Genomic DNA, 15,933 nt, shown 5'->3' with positions numbered 1-15,933 from the left:
TGTGCTACGGTTCTGTAGTGTGCTACAGTAGTGCGCTTCAGTATTGTAGTGTGCTAGTGTGCTACAGTACTGTAGTGTGCTCGTGTGTCACCTCGTAGCAGCATCTTGATGTCCCTGCTGGCGGAGGAGGTGGTGAACTGGTTAACCATGTCCAGGGCTGTCTGGTTGTACGTGTTACGCACATTCACATTAATGCCCCCCTGCAGAGACACACAGTGTTACTGTACACACACACACAGACCCCGACACATACTCGCACACACACACATCACAGAATGCTGCTCCAGAATATTCTAGAACAGCAGTTCTAGAACGTGTCTAGTGAGCCGTTGGAGACCTGGTGTGAGGCGTGGATGTCGGTGGTTCTTACGTCCAGCAGCAGCCGCACTACCTCCGTCTTGCCATAGAGGGCAGCCTCGTGCAGAGACGTGCCCGATTTGGTGGCTCTGTTGATGTCAATACCGGCCTTCAGCAGCAACCTGAACACACACATACACACACACACATTGGACCCATACATATGGTCCCTAGAAGAACACACACACACACAACTCTAAGTCCCACACTAACAGGGTGCTCCCAGATTCAGACAGGGGCAGCTGCAGGATGTGCTATGCAGACAGCTGTGCTCTGGTCTGGGATCAAACTGGGGAATGACTGGCATGGAGGGGTGGGGGGGGGTGGAGAGGAGAGGAGAGGAGAAGAGAGGAGGAGAGGAGGATAAGTAAAGGAGAGGTCCTGACTATGCACTTATAGCCAGCAGAAAGGGTTAGTCTCTCTCTTTCCTTAGCTCAGCACAGTCATCTGTACAGTAATCATGCTGGTCTGAGCTGAGCTCTCTCTCCTTTCACACTCTCTCTCCTCAGCTCTCTTTTCACACTCTTCTCTCCTCTCCTCCCCTCCCATTTCAACCCCTCTTCTCCCCTCCCCTCTCCTCCCCTCCCCTCTCCTCTCCTCTTCTCCCCTCTCCCCTCTTTTACTATCCTTTCGCTTGCTAATCTCTCCTCCTCTCTCCCTCTTCTCCTGCAAACTCATGGCTCTCTATCGGCGCTCCATAAGGACCACATGGTTCTCTATGTGGGTTCTCGGTCAGGGAACGATCCGAGATGATCCTAGGAATGTTCTATCTCAGCAGGGATGGGAACAATAAACAGCGTGTCAGAGGGTTAGGGTGGGGTTGTTCACACACACACGCACACATACACACAAACCGACACACAAACAGAAACTAGTCGAATATTTGGCAGGGGAATGAGGAGTTGGCAACAGCTGCAGAGAAATACAGCGAGAAAGAGACGGAGAAGGAGAAACAAAGAAAGACAGAAATACAGTGACAGACAGAAGAGGGAGTGAGAGGGACGGCGACAGAGAGAGAGGGAGAAGAAGAGAGAGAGGGAGAGATACAGAGAGAGATACAGGGAGAGAGAGACAGAGACAGAGGGAGACAGAGGGAGACAGAGAGAGAGAGACAGAGAGAGACAGAGGGAGACAGAGACAGAGAGAGAGACAGAGAGAGACAAAGAGAGACAGAGACAGACAGAGAGAGACAGAGGGAGAGCCTCCTCAGACCTGATGATGTCTTTGTGTCCGTTCTTGGCGGCCAGGTGAAGCGGTGTGTTGGGGGCGGAGTCTAACCCATCATGCCCCTCCCCCTCCAACAGCGCTGACACCATGTTACTGCTCAGCAACAGCTGAGCCACCTTAGAGAGGGAGGGAGGGATGGAGAGAGGAGGGAGAGGAGGCCAAAACATTTGATTAACCACATTATATCACACAACCAGCATCTAAACACTTGATACAGATAAGACACAGGATGTATGAAACAGCCCTGTCGAACTGCTCACACACACTCACACACACCCTGAAAGGCCAAGCCCATAGCTATTCTCTACCACACTGCACCCAGAGGACCAGAAGATTAAACACACATGAGAAGCCTTAGTGTGTGTCTGTGTGTGTGTGTGTGTGTGTGTGTGTATATATGTGTGCTCCATTCAAGCTAAATCTGTATAATAGGGGCAGCTATACATTTTCCAAGCAGGCTTAGCTACAACGGTGACAGAAAAAAACACTGTGCAATTCTTTGTGTGTGTGTGTGTGTGTGTGTGTGTGTGTGTTGTAAGCCATTTCAGCTTATTTTAGCATGGTAGTTAATCAAGGCTGGGTGAGCTGTTTCACATGGGCCTAGCCCTGTATCCATCACAAGGCCCTCACACACTCACACACACTCCCTTGCCCACTCCCTCACACACACACACACACAAATATATATACAGTACATTCAAAATGACAATCTCCACACTCTCACACACACTTCCCTCACACACACACACACTTCCCTCACACACACACTGAAACACAGTCCCTCACACACACTGAAATGTATCTCCACACTCTGAAATCCACATTAAACACACTTCTACTTATTCCCTTACACACACTTTCTCACACAAACACACGTCCTCACACACACACTGAAATCCACCTTCACACACTTACCATTGCGCTGTATTTTGATGAGTTACATTGAATATGTATGTAACTCATTTGGTACGAAATAAGGTACACGCACACACACACACGTGCGCTGAATGACCCACCTTGAGCCGTCCGAACTCACAGGCCAGGTCTAGAGGGGTCTTCTTGGCCTTGTTGAGCAGACAGGGGTTAGACTGGTGCTGCAACAGCATTTCAGACTGAAGGAGAGAGAGAGAGAGAGAGAGAGAGAGAGAGAGAGAGAGAGAGAGAGAGAGAGAGAGGGGTGGGAGAGAGAGAGAGAGGGGTGGGAGAGAGAGAGAGAGAGAGAGAGAGAGAGAGAGAGAGAGAGAGAGAGAGAGAGAGAGAGAGAGAGGAGAGAGAGAGAGAGAGAGAGAGAGAGAGAGAGAGAGAGAGAGAGAGAGAGCGAGAGAGAGATAGATAGAGAGAGAGGCAGAGGGAGAGCACAGAGAGCAGGCATGAAAGAGATTTTGAGGAAGAGAGGAGACGGCGTGGTGCATGTAAACAAACAGTAACTTAAGAGTAGCTCATCATCGTCACCACACACACTCCCTCACACACACACACACACACTGTGTCCGGGGGTCAGACTCTGTAAAAGCAGAGGGCAGGAAAACCCTGTGTAGATAGTGTGACGCCATTAGGCGAGGTGTGTGTGTCTCTGTGTGTGTGTATCCGATGACACATTCCAAAAGGAGAAAAGAGAGAGGGAGGAAGAATGTTTGTGTGTGTGGCGTCTCCACCTGGGTTCACACACACACACACTCACACACACACACACACACACACAGACACACACACACACACAGGGCCCCCAGAGAGAGTCCAGCGTGTTGGCATTGTTAGAGGACAAAGAGCTGGGCCACAGGAGCAGAGCTCTCTGACTGGGGTGACGGCACTTCAGTCCTTCAAACATGCTCTACAGACCTGTCCAGGTGAGATGCGGTCTGGTGGGATGTTTATTGATGCGTGTTATCACATAGTATGTATGCATGTGTATGTCTGTGTATATATATATATATATATATATATATATATATATATATATATATATATATATATATATATATATATATATATATATATATATATATATATATATATATATATATATATATATAAGTGTTTATATAATGTGTGTGTGTCCTCACCACCTCGTAGTGTCCGTACTGAGCAGACAGGTGCAGGGGGACCTGGCCGTCGTGTGCGGTCGTGTTGACGGCAGCTCCAGCCCTCAGCAGCAGCAGGACAGAGTCAGGCCTCCCCTGCCAGGCGGCGTAGTGCAGGGGACGCATGCCTGGGGGGGGGGACACACACAATGGATGACTACACTGTCTCTTTACAGTCTCTATACAGTCTCTTCACTGTCTCTATACAGTCTCTTTACAGTCTCTATTATACAGTCTCTTCACTGTCTCTATACAGTCTCTTTACAGTCTCTATACAGTCTCTTCACTGTCTCTATACAGTCTCTATACAGTCTCTATACAGTCTCTATACAGTCTCTTTACAGTCTCTATACAGTCTCTTCACTGTCTCTATACAGTCTCTATACAGTCTCTATACAGTCTCTATACAGTCTCTATACAGTCTCTTCACTGTCTCTTCACTGTCTCTTCACTGTCTCTTCACTGTCTCTTCACTGTCTCTTCACTGTCTCTTCACTGTCTCTATACAGTCTCTATACAGTCTCTATACTGTCTCTATACTGTCTCTATACTGTCTCTATACTGTCTCTATACTGTCTCTTCACTGTCTCTTCACTGTCTCTTCACTGTCTCTTCACCGTCTCTACACTGTCTATTCACTGTCTCTTCACTGTCTCTTCACCATTTCAGGACAGCTGTCTCTATAACTGTCTCACCGTTGCTGTCCTTGATGTCCACAGTGGCCTGGGCCTCCAGCAGCACAGACAGCAGCTCTACAGTCCCTGTCAGGGCTGCATGATGGAGGGATGACAACCTGGAGAGAGACAGGGAGGGAGGGAGAGGGTGGGAGGGAGAAGAGAAGGAGAGACAGGAGACAGAAAGTGTGTGAGACAGTAGACAGAGAAAAAAGAAAAGAGAGAGAGAGAAGGAGAGAGAGAGAGGCAGACATTTAGAAGGTGAGGTGTAAATCACTCAGACGATTTTACAAGAGGAGAGCCTTCATCAAACCCCAAGGTAGACAGCTAGTGTGTATAGTTGTGTGTGTGTGCTTTGTGTGTGTGTGTGTGTGTCCTGGGGTCTGGCAGGTTGTAGTATATCCCACAGAGGGACAAATTAAAGCCATAAATCCATGTTAGCCCTGGCAGTTCACAAGCTGAGCTACCACTAGGAGCTAACCCTAGTCAACAAACCCAGGGCCAGCAGCAGAAGCTAAGCCAGACTAACCACCCTGGGCTAGCAGCAGAAGCTGTACAGTACCCTTCCTGGCACTGACGCTCTATGTCTGTGTCCTTGAAGTGTGTGTTTAAATGTGAGTAAATGCATATGCGTAACTGTGTGTGTGTTAATGTGAGTTCATGTGTTCATGGGTGTGTGTCATTTAATGCATTAATACATAAATGTGTATTAATGTCAGAGTGTGTGTGTGTGTGTGTGTATGTCCCTGGTGATGGAGATCAGAGCCAGTTCTGTGAGGGCCAGCAGTTTCAGAGACAGTGATACGACAACCACCCAGCACTTCAATTACCACCCAGTCAACTGGATCCCGCTAGATTAAGCTGCTAGGCTGCTAGCCTGCTAGATTAAGCTGCTAGGCTGCTAGCCTGCTAACACCAGCACACAGCAGTAGAGGAGGACAAGTCTATTCATGGTAACATTCTCCCTGAATTGTGTGTGTGAGAGAGAGACAGGCAGAGAAGCAGGCAGTCAGACAGCCAGCCAGTCAGACAGCCAGTCAGACAGCCAGCCAGTCAGACAGCCAGGCAGACAGCCAGCCAGGCAGCCAGCCAGGCAGTGAGGTGATGTATGTTCAGCCTGTAGGTATACAGCAAGGATGCCAACTTCTGTCTTCTGTCCAGAAGTGAACCCGTCAAACTGAACTGAGACAGTCAACAGGCCGAGAGGCTGACAATGACACAGACACACAGGAAAGTCTACTGTCAACGATACTGGCTTAGTCCACAGCTAGCACTTGGTAGTGTTCTAGAGTGGCATGGACATTCTACAGCTAGAACCTCTCAGGTGTTCCAGAACACACACTCTAGGACACACACACACACTGACATACACACACACACACACTCCGGAATACACACTCTGAAACACACACACACTCCAGGTGTTGACTCAGTGACTGGAGGCCGTTTGCTCACCTCCTATGTCTGCAGGCTTTCAGTGCAGCTATCACATATCACCCACAAACAGACCATTGGACAGGCCTTCAACACCCATATTGTTTCTCACCTCCCACTCACTGGAGTGACCATGCATCCACACACAAATGTCAACAACACACACACAGTCACCATACACACACACACACCTGGCATGGGAGAAGGGAGATGGGACAGCACATGTCTTGGTAGTGAGTAAGCTGCAGCTAAGACAGCATCACTGATAGTGATGAGAGGCAGGTTGTGCGTTTTCTAGGAGCACCCTGTCTGTCAGTCAGCCTGATGTGGAGAGACACCCGTCCCAAACATTCCTCCTGTTCCACCGAGAGACAAACCTCAACTATGCAAACATGAACACACAAGTCTGTCTTACCAGTTGGCACAAACACACACCCTGACACCCTCCCACACTTGTGCAAAGAAACATGACATCCCTGCCACACACACACACAAACCAACACCACACATCCTTGCCCTACACACACACACACATTCTTACCCATCTGGGTCTTGGTAGTTGACATTCAGTCTCTTGGTGGAACCCAGCAACTCTGAAAAAACAAAGGGAGAGGGAGGGAGGGAGGGAGGGAGGGAGGGAGGGAGGGAGGGAGGGAGGGAGGGAGGGAGGGAGGGAGGGAGGGAGGGAGGGAGGGAGGGAGGGAGGGAGGGAGGGAGGGAGGGAGGGAGGGAGGGAGGGAGGGAGGGAGGGAGGGAGGGAGGGAGGGAGGGAGGGAGGGAGGGAGGGAGGGAGGGAGGGAGGGAGGGAGGGAGGGAGGGAGGGAGGGAGGGAGGGAGGGAGGGAGGGAGGGAGGGAGGGAGGGAGGGAGGGAGGGAGGGAGGGAGGGAGGGGAAGATGGAAAAAGAACTTTAGGGTTCGGTGGCATATTTGTATTTTCATCACAGCCTTGCATCATGACAGGATCTCTCCGTTATCACAGCAAGAACTCGCTTGTTCCTCTCCTCCCTCTTGTCATCACGCTTCCCAACAAACACTCAGATGAAGACAACCCGCCCCTCTCGTCCACAAACACTCATGTACACACATGCGCCTTCACAACAGACATCCAGACAGCACACCGGCAAGCTCCCCATCTAGACTGCGCGCCTCTCCAACTAACCCCCCGTGACGGGGTCCTCCATCCCAGGCAACGAACGTCTCAAAACAGACACACTTCCGAGATGCTTACTCACCTTGCCACAGACACACTGCTGCCTGCCCCATGTCCCCTCTCTGCTCCTTCACTTCATTCCTCTATCACACTCCCCTCCTCATTACAATCCCCTCATCCCAGCCTGCAGACATCCCTTCTCCTCCAGGCTCCAGACAGACCCAGGGGCCTTTCCTGATGTCGTACCCCCAGATCCAGGCTTCTTTGACTGGGGACGGACGCTGGGTAGGTACGAGCTCTCTCGCTCTGTCCGTCTCTGCCGCTTTCTCTCTCCCTCTCCATCTCCATCTCCGTCTCCCTTCTCTCTCTCTCTCTCCCACCCGGAGGTCAAGAGAGCTGTTTCCTCCCAGGCATGGATGACCTAACCCTGCTGGACCACACTGACCCATTCTCTGGGATCAATCTATCCCACTGTCTGGTGTGTGTGTGTGTTTGAGAGAGAGAGAGACACAGAGAGAGAGACACAGAGAGAGAGAAAGAGAGAGAGACAGAGAGAGAAAGAGAGAGTGTTTCAGCAGAGTGGGATAAACAGCTAGATATTTATGGTTTAGTGTTTCCCGTCTGCTACAGTGTGAATAGACGGATCATGGTTCAAAGCTACACCCGGACAAGCTCACCTTTAGCTGCTGAATCAGTTGATCAATAGAAGACGGAATGCCACAGTTTCACAGTCACGGATGATAAGACTATGATGCTGTGGTGACTCACACACAAACTTACACACAGACATACAAAGCCACACACGTACACAAAATACGCACCGACATGCAAATACACACACATAAAGACAGACATGCAGAGCAACACACACACACACGAACACACACACATGCAGAGCGATACACAGACAAAGATGGGCCCTGGCGTGCATGTGAGTAGGGTCTGATCAGACCCAGTGACAGAGGGAACACACACTGAAGGAGTTCTAGTTCCAACACGAGAGAACATTCCAGACATAGCACACCCACCACCCTGGCCCACTGTCTCTCCCTCCATCTCTCTTTCTCAATGGCTATCTATCTTACACTCTGGCAATACACCCTTTCTCTATTCTCTGCAAAGCTCCTCCCCCTTTCTTTCTTTCATTCTTTCTCTCCTTCCCTCTCTTTTACTCCTCCCTTCGCCTGTGTGAAAACAGTAGGTTTCCATTTGAAAACCTAGTGGGCAAAAGACAAGATTAAATTACTGGTAGTTTGACGTGGAGGCTCTGTGCGTGTGTGTGTGTGTGTGTACGTGATTTTCCCCCTGCAGTGCCCCCACACAACCAAAATGACTGCTGAATACTTGCAATGCATTACATGCGAAAACAAAAGAACAGTAATTTATCATAACCTAAGGGTCTATTTTTTGGATGAACACACACACACAGATATACATCCACACAAACACAGCCTGCAGCTAGCTACCTTTCACACAAACATTGGCTACAACAGGGAAAGTTGGCACCAGGTACATTTACTGAACGAGACACTGAAATCCAAACCAGTCAAGCCTCATTTGGCTTCAATGAAATCATCTCAACTAAAGGTCTCTCTATCTCTTCCCCCCTCTATCCTCTCTCACTGTACCCAATTTATTGCACCACAACAAATATTTTGAAACAGTTCCGGTATTGCATACTGTACTTGTTATTAGTTAAAGTACTGTGTGTCTAATGCATTAAATAGATACTTAAAAAAAAAAACTTTTATTGTATTTCTTGATATTTCCTGCTGTGACACTGCAATTTCTCCTCTGGGATTAATAGAGTGCCTACAACACACGCGCACGCACACACACACACACACACACAAACAAACACACTCCAGATATTGTTTGAGCCCAGCTGTGTCCCGCATATTGGAGGTGTTCCGGCGTCTTTCTTCCCTGTCGTGGAGTCAGCACAAATCCCAACACACCAGCAGGCCTCAGATCCTGCCTGACTCGGCTGCCTGGGTGAAATGAATAGAGCTTTTCTGCGGTGGCATCTGTGCCAATTAGGTCACAGATACAGTCAATATGTCCCTGCACTCGCTTTGTAGAGAATAAAGGCTGTCTAGTTTGCGCGTGTGTGTATACACCTTTTGTGTGTGTGTGTATTGTGTGTGCCGGTGCATGTGTGTATATGTTGGTGTGTAAATGTGTGATCCGGTACATATGTGCGTATTACCTGGGAGGTGTGTGTGTATGTGTGTGTGCGCACGTCTGTGTGTTGTGGAGCGTTCCTCCAAGACGGAAGATTAGCGCAGGGTAAACACACCTGGAGGTTTGGGGTTACATAACTATTCTGAGCCGAGGCTGTCGGGTCGAGGGCTTTGCATACCATTCTGCAGCTAGCTGGCTTGTTTACCAGCCATGTAAAACACCATGTAAACCAGGGCCCTCTGACGGAAAACACCTCGCCCTCCATTCTACCTCTGGAAGCTGGAGAGTTCTAGAATAAGATTCCAGAATGCTTCCGTCATGGACGTTCTCTGTGTTGTTGTTGTTTTGGAGGGAGATGCCAGGATACGTAGTGAGAGAGTGGAAGAGAGAGACCACACACACACACACACAGGGTTAACGTCTATGCTTGTTTTCTCTGGAACATGCACAGATAAACAGATACCTTCAATCTCAAACCCATCTAAGGGTTACAGATGGCTTTCATGTGGTTTGAAAACCCCCTCTACATGTTCCATGTCCCCAGGAGAACCCAGAGCCGAGTTCTACATGTTCCAGCAGCAGGAGAACCCACAGAGCAGGGTTCTGGAGAGGTACCTCTGCTTGTGTCTCGGCTGGGTGGAACCACAGGCAGGCCTCCTATGGATCCTGTCAGAACACGCTCACAGAAACACACACAACCTCTTCATCTTACAGACGTCTAGATCACACACACACACACACAATTACTCCCCGTCGCACAGACATCCCATCATGGCTCATGTTTAGACTATAATGAGGGGTTGCTGTTGTGTGTGGTTGCAGACCAGGACAGACTGTATTACAGTACGTTTATCATACTGGGAGACAGACTGTATTACAGCAAGTTCATCATTACTGGGACAGAATGAGGTCATCTGTCCTCTCCTGTCATATGGGTGCATGTCTGTGTGTGTGTGTGTGTGTGGTTGTATGACTGTGTGTATGGTGTGTGTGTGTGTGTGTGTGTGTGGTTGTATGACTGTGTGTATGGTGTGTGTGTGTGTGTGGTTGTATGACTGTGTGTATGGTGTGTGTGTGTGTGTGTGTGTGTGGTTGTATGACTGTGTGTATGGTGTGTGTGTGCGTGTGTGTGTGTGGCACATGTGTGTTTTGTGTCATTATGGCTGTGCTAAAGTACGTTAGTGGTCCAAATGAGACTCCTCAGTACTCATCACTAAAAGTTAAGTAAACAACCACCCCAAAAGTAAACAAAGAAAACGAAACTACAGGGACATCAAACCCAAACATACAAACTACAGGGACATAAAACCCATTACAAACTACAGGAACACGTCAACAGTCCATTTCCTGTGATGCTGAGGTCACTGCAGCCAAATAGCGCAGTGACCTGAGAGGTCATAGGTCAAGCTCAGAGGTCCTCTACATGATGAGCCAGATAGCCTATAGAGTGTAGCCCGCAGCGCTGACAGGAGGGTGTGCAACAGCAGGTCAATACACACACACACACACTCACAGAGGACTGCACTAATGTGGAAATTTAATCAGCGTCAATAGGGCCCTGCACAGCAGACTAACCAGTCCTCATGCCGTTAGGCTCACACACACACACACACAAGCAGCACACACACACACACACACACACATACATACAGTCTACAACACTAACACACACACACACATGAACAGCATACATCTGTGAGAATGCAACCTTAACCTCCAAACACACCAGCCTCATCTAAATCAACAAGGTACCTATTTATCCAGTGACATTATCTTGATCTCTACATCCCTCCATCCACCCTACCATCCCTGCCTCTCTCCCTTCATCCCTCCCTCCCTTTCTCCCTCCATTCTTCCCTCCCTCCCTCTCCGTCCGTCCATCCGTCCATCCATCCACCCGTGCACAAACAGCCCCAACATAAGTCATCACCGCAGACAGCCCCCCCCCCAGCCCCCCCTGCAGATTGACCTCGCTTCAGCTCTGTCAACCAACCAGATCCCCACTCAGTAGAGATAGAGGACAGGAGGAGAGGAGGAGAGGAGAGTGGATGAGAAGAATGGAGAAGGGGAATAGGGCGTAGAGAGGAGAGGAGGAAAAGACAGAGGCGAATGGAGAAGAGGAGGCGAGGATAGAGGAATAGAGGACAGGAGGAGGAGAGGAGGGGATAGAGGAGAGGATGCAGACAGAGGAATAACGGAGAGGTTGCCGGGAGAGGAATGAGGTCGAGGATGGAGGAGAGGATGAGGGGAGAGGGTGAGAGGATGAGAGGAGAGGAATGAAGGAGAGGACACCGGAGAGGAGGAGAGGATACAGGGAGAGGAACGGAGGAGAAGATAGAGGAGAGGAATGGTTTGGAGTAGAGAAGAAGAGGAGTGCTGGAGGCGCTGGAAAAAGGCCATTCATTCTGGATTAGGTTACGCTGTGGTGGATTAGATGACATTATCTCACACACTCTGAAGTGCTTCAGTACATTCCTAGACAATCCCTGACAGGCCGCCCATCTGTCCTGGGAAGAAAGGGGTCAGGATTAAAGTGGCCTTGTTAGTGTGTGGGGGGGTTTGTGCGTGTATGTGTGTGTCTGTGCGGATTTGCGCACGTGTGTGGGTGCGTATGTGTGGGCTGGGTTGGGTTTGTGCGTGTAGGTGCATGTGATTTGGTGTATGTCTATGTACAAGTCAGGGTAAGGGTGTGGTGTTCATTAGTGTCTCCACGTATTCATTTAGTCAGTTAGCAGACGCTCTTACCCAGAGTCTTATTCGTCTGAAAGAGTGTGAGTGTGACCATTGTATAACTCTACATGTGTGTCATGGCGTGTGTCTGACCCCACGCTCCGCGGCCCCGGGCCTGCTGTGTGTCTGGCCGACAGGCTGGACACAGGGCTCATGTCCTGGGGCAGGGCTCTGCTGTTGACCCTCAGGTCAGACAGGGTCACACAGGGACCTGCTCTAGACCAGGGGCGTGTCCTGGTACACGCTTAGACGCACACGCTCGTAGGAGCACACATACATGTACGGTGTGAGCACACACACACACACACATTAGGCACACACTCACATACTGAAATACACACACACCTTCCTAGCTCTCTGGGCAACAGGCTAATCTGAGCCTTCGGCCATATGGGTAATCCCTGATTTGGGCATGGCTATGGGGGGAGGAAGAGATGGGGTTTGAGATAGAGAGGGTGAGATGGAGGGGGTGAGATAGAGGGGGAGGGGGCTGTCAACTTCACCTTAAGAGTCTGAGTTGTATAACAAGATGCTGGTGAAGTGGGCTGACTTATTATTCAGGAGATGAATGCAGAAATAATTAACCCTCTGAGAATGTCTAACTGAAGGCAAGTTGAAACCAAGCCTTGAAAAGTTAGATTAGAAAAACTAGGATACCTAGTATTGACACAAGCAGAGCTATGCTAGCAAAAGAGGAAATGTAAAAATATATAAAACCGTGAACCGTGACATTTTTCACAGAGAAAATGGAGGAGAGGTAGGGGTTAGGGGGGTGGGGGGGGTGGAGGTTATAGTTTGGGGGAAGTGGGGGGAACAGACATGGGGAGGTAGGGAAGGTCTGGAGATGTTTAGCCCAGGCTTGAGGCTCAGCCCTGGGGCTGAGGTGTCACAATACTGGCCTGGACCACCAGGACCCACCAGGACCCTCAACATCCCAACCTCCACAATGGAGAGGACAGGAAGCCTTCTGACACTCTCAAGTGTTCTACGCAGATACCAGTAGCTTGTCGCTCCAGAGGAGGAGGAGAGTTCCTGGTCCTAAACAGACTGTTTCCCGTGTGAGATCTGTTTTGTCTGCGCCGGCCATCGGGCAGACGCGACGAGAGGCCAGGGAGATAAGGAGACAAAAGAGCCCTCAGACAACCACAACTTTCTCCCAGGGCGGGATAAGGAGCGGACTGGCATTAGCACAGCGCTGGTCTGGCGGGAATCTGCAGGGATAAGAACGCACACACGCACATACACATATGCAGCCAACACACACACACAAGACATGTACCAACACTTATAGAGATAAAGTCATGTTGTTAACTTTAAATGGCCAGACTGCGGGATGAAAGACAGGCCAAAGTAGTCGAGAGCAGAACCAGAACCACATACTGAGTTTATGATAAAGACCCCCTGATGGAACAGATGAGAGGAACCGCTTCAGAACCTGTGACAGGAACCTGGGAATCTCTGAACTACTGTACTCTGTTTCCCTCTCCTTCTCTCTCTTTCCTCTCCCTCTCGCTCTCTCTCTCTCTTTATCTGCTCTCTCCTCTCCCTTTCTCTCCTATCTCCTCTCCCTCTCTTCTTTCTCCTCTCTCCCTTCTCCCTGTCTTCTCTGGTCTCTCTCTCTCTCTCTTGTCTTTCCTTCTCTCCTCTCCCGCTCTTCATTCTTTCCCTCTCTCTTTCTCCATCTCCTCTCAAATTAGATTTTTGTTTTGTTGTTTCAATATGAGTAAGTAGGATCCAAAATGGCTGTTGTGATGTAGCTGGTGGTTAGCTGGCTATTTTAACTGCCCAATAAATATATATTTAAAGTCTCTCTCTCTCTCTCCTCCCTCTACATCTGTTTTTTTTGTGCATCAACGCACACACAAATGTCAACACACATCGACATTGACTCACACACACATGCCAACAAAAACAAACTCACAGACTCCTCAGAGGTCCCCCCCATCCCCCATCCCCTCACACACACACTCCTATCCTGTAACACTCACTGGTTTTGTTGCTCTTCCCTCTGCCCAGCAGTCTGTGAGTCAGCAGGAGGTCTCCGTTCTTCACCGCCCCCAGGAGCTCCTGTTCCTTCCCCATGGCTCCCAACCCCGCCTCCCCTCGCCAGCCGGGCCCCTGCTCCACCACACGCGCTCCTGCGCGCTTCAGAGGGAGGCTCTGGTGGCCCGCGGGTCACAAGAGGCAGGCATCGCTGACGCTTAAGACAACAGAACCTTCTGGTTCCTTCAGGGCCAGGTCGACGTGTGGTGCTGTTCTCTTGACTCCCTGCAGTCCAGTCTTGTGTGCGTGTGTGTGTGTGTGTGTGTGTGTGTGTGTGTGTGTGTGTGTGTGTGTGTGTGTGTGTGTGTGTGTGTGTGTGTGTGTGCGTGCGTGCGTGTGTGTGTGTGTGTGTGAGAGTGTGTGTGAGTGTGAGAGTGTGCACGTGTGTGTGTGTGACTGTATGTGAGCTGTGGAGAAGTCTCTGCCTCAGCCAAACTGGAAGGCCACACCCTGCAGGTAAAGGAAGAAAAGAAGGCCATCATGCATGGAACACATCTCCTCCTGGTCCATGTCGGAAACATCAACAACTTATTTTCAGTTCAAGGCTGGTGTGGTACACTCATAACTCCTTCAGGAGAGGAGATGAGATGAGAGCAAAGGAGAGACGAGACGAGAGATGAGAGGAGAAACGAGAGGAGAGATGAGAGGAGAGAGGAGAGACAAGGACAAGAGGAGAAACGAGAGGAGAGATGAGAGGAGAGAGGAGAGACAAGGACGAGAGGAGAGACGAGAGGAGAGAAGAGGAGGAGAAACGAGAGGAGAGATGAGAGGAGAAAAGAGAGGAGGGATGAGAGGAGAAACAAGAGGAGAGATGAGAGGAAAAACGAGAGGAGAGATGAGAGGAGAAACGAGAGGAGAAACAAGAGGAGAGACGAGAGGAGAGATGAGAGGAGAAACGAGAGGACAGATGAGAGGAGAAACGAGAGGAGAGACGAGAGGAGAGACGAGAGGACAGACGAGAGGAGACGAGAGGAGAGACGAGACGAGAGACGAGAGGAGAAACGAGAGGAGAAACGAGAGGAGAGATGAGAGGAGAGACGAGAGGAGAAACGAGAGGAGAGACGAGAGGAGAAACGAGAGGACAGATGAGAGGAGAAACGAGAGGAGAGATGAGAGGAGAGACGAGAGGAGAAACGAGAGGAGAGACGAGAGGAGAGATGAGAGGTCAGATGAGAGGAGAAACGAGAGGAGACGAGAGGAGAGATGACAGGAGAGACGAGAGGAGAAACGAGAGGAGAGACGAGAGGAGAAACGAGAGGAGAGATGACAAGAGAAACGAGAGGAGAGACGAGGAGGAGGAGAGATGAGACGAGAGGAGAGAAGAGACCAGCTTCTATCACTATCACAGGGGAGAAGAAACGCGAGCCACAGAACGGCCACCAAATATCCCGGAGACATGTTTAACAACAACAAAAAAGAACGAAACGAAAAACTGTTTTTTTCCGCTGGTTTTATCTGAAGTAGCCAGTGAGGCACATCGAAGATCAAACAAGCTTGTTTTACCCACACTACTCCAATTAAAAACACAAGTTTTTTACTGGGCAAAAGCAGAACAGAAATTAAGGCACCCAATCAAGCTGCCAGGCAAACTAACTGCTGCATCACAACACTGCACAATACCCTCCAAGCCGCCTGGAATTTAAGAATGTGTGTGAATTTCTGTGTGCGTAAGTGGAGGTGGAGTACAATTCTGAGGCTGTGAGCTGCTGGTCGGGTTGTGTTTGCAAAGGTAAGATGAAGAAGACTCAGGATCTGGGTTAGGTTTCATATGGTTCATATGGTTTCAGTCTCTATGACAAATCTATGACACTATGCACACTGAATTACAAATTCTAAAAATGTTATCGTAAATAACTACATCCTGAAGAACAAAAACACCATCCAAGCTGCTCTGTTGTTTTCGAATGTGTTCCAATCTCACTGATTATTGGTCCATGGTTCCCTGATTGTCCCTCCGGTAGGTTATACTATTGAAGCTTGGTGTTTGGGTACAGGCTGATGTTGGTAATAGAGTCTGCTCCATGGCAGAGGCCAGTGATTGAATGTGATGGA

General features: G+C 49.6%; 1 protein-coding gene across 4 annotated transcripts in view; it reads right to left on the bottom strand.

Moving 5' to 3' along the window:
• caskin2 (CASK interacting protein 2) overlaps positions 1–14,113 on the bottom strand; it is a 25,890-nt gene extending 11,777 nt beyond the window's left edge. For 3 of the 4 annotated variants that reach the window (XM_067244220.1, XM_067244222.1, XM_067244224.1), the window contains exons 1-8: positions 13,827–14,113; positions 6,315–6,366; positions 4,361–4,458; positions 3,648–3,793; positions 2,601–2,696; positions 1,570–1,700; positions 371–479; positions 92–200 (exon numbers count right to left, since the gene is read on the bottom strand). In XM_067244220.1, coding sequence (XP_067100321.1) covers positions 92–200; positions 371–479; positions 1,570–1,700; positions 2,601–2,696; positions 3,648–3,793; positions 4,361–4,458; positions 6,315–6,366; positions 13,827–13,920 — 835 coding nt within the window. In that variant the 5' untranslated portion in view covers positions 13,921–14,113. Of the gene's footprint in view, positions 1–91; positions 201–370; positions 480–1,569; positions 1,701–2,600; positions 2,697–3,647; positions 3,794–4,360; positions 4,459–6,314; positions 6,367–7,006; positions 7,063–13,826 lie in introns of those variants that run through there. The other variant, XM_067244221.1, reaches the window with a different exon arrangement.
• Between the last annotated feature and the right edge of the window lie 1,820 nt (positions 14,114–15,933).

The sequence above is a fragment of the Osmerus mordax genome, chromosome 10 (genome assembly GCF_038355195.1).
Source record: "Osmerus mordax isolate fOsmMor3 chromosome 10, fOsmMor3.pri, whole genome shotgun sequence".
Lineage (NCBI taxonomy): Eukaryota > Metazoa > Chordata > Actinopteri > Osmeriformes > Osmeridae > Osmerus > Osmerus mordax.
Note: the sequence above shows the minus strand (reverse complement) of the source record. Positions and strands in the feature narration are given on the sequence as shown.